This window comes from Carassius auratus, unplaced genomic scaffold (assembly GCF_003368295.1).
Source record: "Carassius auratus strain Wakin unplaced genomic scaffold, ASM336829v1 scaf_tig00015289, whole genome shotgun sequence".
Taxonomy (NCBI): domain Eukaryota; kingdom Metazoa; phylum Chordata; class Actinopteri; order Cypriniformes; family Cyprinidae; genus Carassius; species Carassius auratus.
The window spans coordinates 459,111-466,601 of record NW_020524576.1 but is presented as its reverse complement, the minus strand read 5'-3'; the positions used below and the strand labels follow the sequence as shown (position 1 = coordinate 466,601).

Below are 7,491 nucleotides of genomic sequence, written 5' to 3'. Positions count from 1 at the left end.
AATCATTTTCTTAAAAAAAAAAAAAAAAATGTAAAAAATCTTGTTTGAACTTTCTGTAAAAAAATAAAATAAAATAAAAAAAAAATATATATATATATATATATATATATATATATATATATATATATATATATATATATATATATATATATATATATATATGTTTGTAGTTGCAATCTCCAAAAAGACTTTCTGAAATGATTTGCCTTTGATATATTGTGGTTTTGAAGGATACTAAACAAGAGCTCTACTCAAAGACACAAAACTTCAGATCAGATAAAGGAGATCTCTCCATTACAGTCAGAACCATAAGTATAAGAATAACTTTATTCCTCAAGAATAAAGTGTTTTATTGTGAAGCAAAGTCCACTTATTTGTTAATCTACAGGTCTGACCATGAGCAAAGGGATATTTCTCTGCTGGTGGTCTTTAGACAGGAGGAATATCAGTTGTTGTAAGAGGTTTTAGAGAGACGTACAGGATTACTGAGCAGGTTTGGGCTCAGAGCTCTCTATAGCCTTTACTGTATGTGTGTTCGGTCTGCAGGTCTCCTTCAAGCCGCAGAGCTTTGAAGCTTTTACAGTGCTCCTGCAGTGAGGTTCAAAGCACAGTCCTCTCTCTCCTCTGCTTCCTTCATTACTCTGTTTCTACAGTCCTCCTCTCACCCACTCATTCTGTCATTAATAACTGGGCATGACTCCTGTGATGCAGGGACTTTCAATAATGGATAAGCTTTCCTCAATAGGAAATTCCATCCTATCATCTTAAAACAAAGGTGGAGATGAAAGGACAATGTTTCTGTGGGTAAATCTGAACTGGATTCAGCCTACTTTGTTAGAAGAGATTTTGGAAATTGGAGCTTAAACTTCATTCGATTTTTGGAGTATTTTAGTGGCATTGTCATTTTACATACTTTATTGCTTAATTTAATTTAATTTAATTTAATTTAATTTAATTTAATTTAATTTAATTTAATTTAATTTAATTTAATTTAATTTAATTTGACTTTTCCAAGTTGTCAGTCGAAATATGCACTGATTTGTTTTGTTCTCATTTCATTAATTAAAATATTGTCAGTTATAAATATGTGACTGTAAAAATGCTAATTGATTATCTTTGAGTTCATACAATAAACACTGAAAATAGTTTTGATTTTAATGGTGAATACTGTAAAATTCTGAAAGTGTATGTAAACAAAATTATGAGTTCCCATATGATCAAGTAATTATAATATATATTTATAAAAATAAATAATACACTTTTTAATAAAATTCAATAAATGATAATAAAAAAAATATATAAAATTCCGTTGAGTGAAAAATATTCATAATTTTAACAGTTGGTTGGTGATTATATGAAATGCTAATTGGTTAAGACTGAGTACATTAAAAGAATTATAATTTTGATCATAAATAAAATAAATCAAAAATGTGACCATATAATTTACAATTGAAATGTATATTATTATTAATAAAATTATACATAAACACTTACAGAAACATATTGTTAAAGTGGTTTATTTTATAAATAAATAAGTTACCTTGAAATGTTCACAGAAGCAAAACATCACATTTGTTTTACAGTGTTTGGTTTCAGTTTATTGGATTATTTTAGTGTTACCCCTAATGGTGTTTTGTGTTGGCGTGGGTATAACTGTGCTCTGTCTCTCTCTACATATTTATCAGCCACCATTTTTGTCCATGACCTACTTTAGGTTATTCAAAATTGGTTGATATATTAACATTATCAGAAACAGTGTTACTGTATTTCTTACAGTAAATTTATTGCACGACACTGCAGATAATAACTGGATTAAACAATCCTATAAATAAAACATCTATAATATTTTCATGCCTCATGTCTTTGGAAAACCACTGTTCTCTTTGTCAGAATGAAGGGTGTTAAAATATTCGAAGTGATGCTTGCAAAACAAAGTGGAAAAAGAAACAAAGAGACTTAAAGAGAGCCACAAAATGATGGCCTACTTCAACATCTGACAGTATGAATCATCGTGTGCCCTACTTCTATGCTGGATCCGTCTGCGAATCTGTCCTTTCCCCTCTGGGCTTCTTGTACACGGAGGACTCAACAGGGCTTCTGTCCCACTCATGACCTAAAAAACCAAACAAAGCAAAAATATGAATGAAGTGAAAGGTTGATTGATCGTTTTGTGGAATTTGGTGACAATTATGTGAGTTAAGATCACATTTTCTCCAGCATGACTGTGAGAGCAGTTTCAGGTGTCAAGACACATGAAAACGTGACCCTTACACAATGAGAACAATGAAATTAGGTTAATCATAGCTGTAAAGGCACCTGACAATGTAGAGGTCAGGCATTAGTGCATTTGACAGGTCACAGTAAAATGATATTAGACTGTGATCAGATTTTATTTCAAGCTTTCATACTAGTATTGCACTAGTGATACCCAAAAATCCCCTTTATTGAATGAATTTGCATGACCCACTTTATTTAGGTGCTAGTTTTTATGCATATAGATGACTTTTAAATAGGTATTCTATACCTTTATATCCTTTTACACACACCTCTGGCACTTTTTTAAGTGTGCATTATAGTTTTAATTACAATGCAAAAGGCCCAAATGCTATTTTCAGCCAATCTAATTCCATTCCCATTGCAGATGTCATGATTTTATGCCAAGTAAGAATCCACTCGAGAGGACAGTGATTTGTTCTTGTACCAGCAGCCTTTATTCAGATGAAGCATGCATTAATGGATGAATCACAAATATACAGTACATCTACTTTAAAGAGCTCAGCTTGCCATAGGAATTATAAAGACACAAAGTGCAGAGCCAAGAACGAAACTTAAGATCTAAAAATCAACGCTTTGCAGCACTCTCCTTCGGCTCACTTTCCCTCACTCCAAATTGCTTTCATTTCCATTTCTTTATTCATGAAGTTAGACATGCAGAAGGAATCTATAATACTCTGCTTCAAAAGTGTTGATTTAAAAGTTATAAGTTTCATTGTAAATGCAATGATGTTTTGGGCTGTGCATGAGCAGTCTTTAGATATGGGGGTGCCAAAACTTCATTGCGAGTTAAGTAGAAAGAGTAGTGTTTTATAAATAACACATATAACATTTTAGAAGGGACTGTCTTAGCAAGCTCCAAACCCTCCACACACATTCAGATTTATTTCCTTTTTGTGTTTTACAGGTTCCACAGCGTGCGCTCATTGGGATTGGATTCATTTGATGGGTCAATACTTTCATTTTTAATGCACTTCAATTCAAAAATACTAAATCACAGAGGAATCCATATCGCCTGTTGTATAAACTTTTTTTAAAGATACATAAGCTTTTAACATGTATTCCCAGGTCCATGCTACACTTAAACACAAGTTTAATGAGTAGAGCTGATGTAGTGCACTGTTGCTCTTCTAAACCACATTATGCTACGATTATTCACCAAGAAGCACTATAGGAAAGATCAAGATGTCCAAAACAGTTCTACGCTGAGCCCTGCTCAGCCCTCAAGCGGCGAGAGATCATCCCGGCGGGGACCGGCTGTCCTCTCTTGGAGCAGTATCAGGGTGTCTCAGCTCACCGGAGCATTTTTGAAGGTGCGTTGCGCAAGTTTCTCTTGTAGAAAACTGCTCCCATTGCTACAGTCATGATGCAGGCGAATGCCAGGATGCCCACAGCCACGCCGAGACCCACAGAGATGTCTGAAGGTTTTTTTGTGCTGATTGTGACATCTGCAAAACAAGAACACATTGACTTAGAATTGACTGTAAACTACAAACCAAAGGAGCGAACTACAATACTGATCAAAAGTTTGGTTTTAAAATATAATTACTACTTTTATTCACCAGTAAATGAGTAAAAAATGACAAAATAGTGTTACAAAAGATTTCACTTTCAAAAAATATTATTATTTTAAACTTTTTATTCATCAAAGAATCCTGAAATAAAATATATCATTTGTTTCCACAGCACAATTGTTTCAACATTGATATTAATAAGAAATGTGTCTTGAGCACCAAATCAGTAAATCAGAATGATTTCTAAAAGATCATGTGCCACTGAAGACTTGAGTAATGACTGCTGGAAATTCATAATTTTTTGAGAAAAAGAAAGAATCAGAAAGAAATTCTTTGGCTGAAAAATAACTTTGAAAAAAAAAAAAAACTAGGATGCAATGTCAAAAACAGTGATAGACAGCATTGCTTACTGATTGTTATCTGTAAATATACATAATGCCTCACAGTCTCAAACTGATTCATTGTTTCTGTTTGATCTAGTTCATTTAGATGATTCATCTGAACAAACTGATTCACTTAAAAGAATCAAACTTTAAATGTGCTACATATGAACATTCTACAAGAGAGTGCTTTATTGTTGCCGTTTTTTTATTTTTTATTATTAATTTAGTATTTAGTTAAATTAGTTAACATTGCTACATTCAGTACACTGGAAATATGAAGGATTCTGGACAAATATTGCATGCTTTACACGTGAAACAGTTTTGCTCACCTTCCTCTTTTGTTGCCACCACTGAAACGAAATAAACACAATAAAGTCAGTTTCTTAGATCTGGAATGAAATGTAAACAACTCATTCATTCATTTTGTTTTCACGAAGGGGAAGGATTGTACCGTTTTCTGAGCGTATGAGGATGGCTGGTGATGTGACGGTGGTGGTTTCTGTGACTCCATTTGGAGAAGGAGTGGTGGTCAAAGGCACGACGTCTCTCCTTTTTCGGTTGCCACATTTCTGTGGAAAGAGCCATGGTGAGTGGACAATGTCTTGGCCAGTGTTTGTCTCTGGGTAATTGAACTGTATGTATGTGTTTCTATTTTTTTGTAGACTAAACATTTTCAAATGTCCTCCCAAAAATACTGAAGCCAACCCACCCATCCCAATCCAAAACGTGTTTCTATTTGTATGTATTTACCTTGAAAGTACTGCAGGTTGATATTTCACACAGTCTTGTGATGCAGTGCAGATAGTATGTTGATACTGTTTGGTTTTGCTGCTCTGTAAAGCGGAAGGCCGGAAACGAGAACCGAGCAATCTGCATCTCCCCATTGACCAGCATTTTAGTGAACTGATCACTGCTGCATCTGATCAAACAAATAATCAATCAACAAATCATTCTCTCTCATCTTACAAACATGGTGCAGTTGTATTATGATATGACTATAGTAAGCTTCCATAATTTTATGGTTAAACTTACGGCACAAAGAGGTTGAAGAAGTTTGAGGTGGTGGGTGTAGTGGAAATGGAAGCGTAGCATCTGTCCAGCAGCACAAAGTATCTGTGAAATACATAATAATTGTCAACTTAAATGCAAAATTGATTCATTTACTGCCATGATGAAACTCATCAGACACAGGTCTTACTGGGAGGTCAAGTTGGTGGCCTCCACTTGCACAAACACATTTGTCCTCAGCTCAATACCGAGGGAAGGCATGATGAGAGGCTCTGTAAAGTTTATGTCCTGAGAAATGAAAAGATGTCCAGATAAATGAATATTTAGCATATGTCTCTAGCTGATCTGATCTATAAATGCACTGAGATTTAGGGACTGACTTTGAAGAGTTTGAGACGCAACGTGCTGATGAAACTGCCATTGTTGTCTTTTACTGCAATCGAGGAGGACGACCTGTGTTAGAAAACAGAACAAGGTTCAAGTTTACCTGAAAAAGCCCACAATCACTCAATGTGGACAACTCCAAAACTAGACGTGTGTATCAGTGTCATTGTATCTCTCTGTTGTGAATATAATCTCATCTTCCTGTCCTTTGGGGACAACAACGTGGATTAACCAATTGGATTTTACATGTTATTAGAGAAAGACACTAGACCAAGAAGCTTACTCCCGAGTGAGTTTTGTTCATTTGTCCTTAGTAAATCTTCAAACTGGTATGCAATAGAATGACAGAAAATGAGCACTTACACATCCAGCCGAGTGTTGTTGATCAGGTACTCCAGAGGATAGGCACACGAGTAGTAGTACTTCAGCTCAGCGTTATACGTCACAGTGCCTGTTGTGATGACATTTGATTGTACAGTTCCACTGATGTTGACCATCTCGATGTTGGAGAAGTCAGAGAATACTCCTGTGCCTATACTCCTTATTGTCTGTGGAAAAAGTTAGGTAATGTATTGTATTTAAAGCCATTAAAATAGATTGACCCATTAGTTTTGACTAGGATTGAGGATTTTTTTGGTATCACTTTACTTTGATTTATAGCCATTACTCACAACAAAGTTGCTGCCACAGGCATTGGTTGAGTTGATTGGGAACCGGAATCGGGCCATGGGAGGTAAGACAGAGGTATCGAGGGTCGCCCTGCAGTCTGGGTTATTCTTGACATTGTTGAGGATTAACTCTGATTCGTTGTAGCCAGTGTACATGACAGGACAGAATTTGATAGCAACATTTATGTACTCCGTTCCACATTCTACAGAGATGTCTGTGTACTCTGTGGTGACAAGAACGACAGGATTAGTTATGCAAAAACCAGTATGAAGTCTTACTTGAGGCAAACAACAACACTGAATCGAAGAAAAGTTTTGTTAATCAAATTGGACAGAATTAGAATCTTGAAAACACCTGTTAACATACATCAAAATAAGCCAATTCAAGTGATTCTGATATTGTTATGATGTAGACCTGTGTGATTCAGTCAGGAATGAAAACTATACCTGGACGTCTGTATTCTGATCCACAGTCACTAAGCACTAACTGGAAACTTTTCTCTAAATTTGTAGCTAAAAGTAAGAGGGAGATGTTGAGCAGAATATCTTTCCTGGTGTTTGCGGAACGGGAGCCTGTTCATGGAAGAAAATACACCATATTCAAAAATCAGTCAGTCACCACTGGTGCATCCCAGGTGCTCAGCACATATCCCACAGTTACTCGTCCTAGGACACGTACAAACCTTGGATCATGCTTGCGGTTGGTCTGGGTATCCTCTGCCTGTGAGATCTTGTGAACTGTGGAGTCCTTTTATAGAGCACTTTCTTTTGTGGGAACGGGAATAAAATAAGGTCATAGAGGTTTGGTGTATCTACTGTTTGGGACCAGACCTTTTATGAATAAAGTCCCGTAGTTGACCGCCTGAAGGCATTTGCTGAAACTCAACACAACGTGGGCTTTCAAAGAAATGGCCTTTTTTTTTTTTGTCTACTTACTTAAACACGGATACCCTTGGCATCTTAATACAAGACCTCAAGGAGTAAGTGTCGTGCCTCCAGGGAGCAGAGACAATACAGCAATGGCTCTTTTCACCCTAGTTTGACACTGTACGAAATGTCAGGGATCATTATGTTGCTCCAAAGGTATTCCTAGCAACGCAGTAAATAAGGATGACAATACAAACACACATAATTCACCAAAGGGAGTCTTATGCATTTGCCTGTTTTGATGGAAAAACCTGATGGGGTAGGCAGCTGAGTAGCCTACATATTTTTTGGTTTTGTTTATTTCGGTTTGGGTTTTTTATGGATTGTCAGTCT

At 35.8% G+C, this 7,491-nt stretch overlaps 1 protein-coding gene across 1 annotated transcript; it reads right to left on the bottom strand.

Moving 5' to 3' along the window:
• Positions 1-3,394: 3,394 nt before the first annotated feature.
• Positions 3,395-6,924, bottom strand: LOC113074659 (zona pellucida-like domain-containing protein 1). Its single transcript, XM_026247532.1, has 11 exons — positions 6,915-6,924; positions 6,679-6,804; positions 6,235-6,455; positions 5,927-6,111; positions 5,560-5,632; positions 5,370-5,467; positions 5,204-5,284; positions 4,922-5,090; positions 4,623-4,740; positions 4,501-4,521; positions 3,395-3,722 (listed from the first exon to the last, which is right to left on the bottom strand). Exons 1-11 carry the CDS (start codon positions 6,922-6,924, stop codon positions 3,568-3,570), a joined length of 1,257 nt encoding a protein of 418 aa, XP_026103317.1. The 3' UTR covers positions 3,395-3,567.
• Between the last annotated feature and the right edge of the window lie 567 nt (positions 6,925-7,491).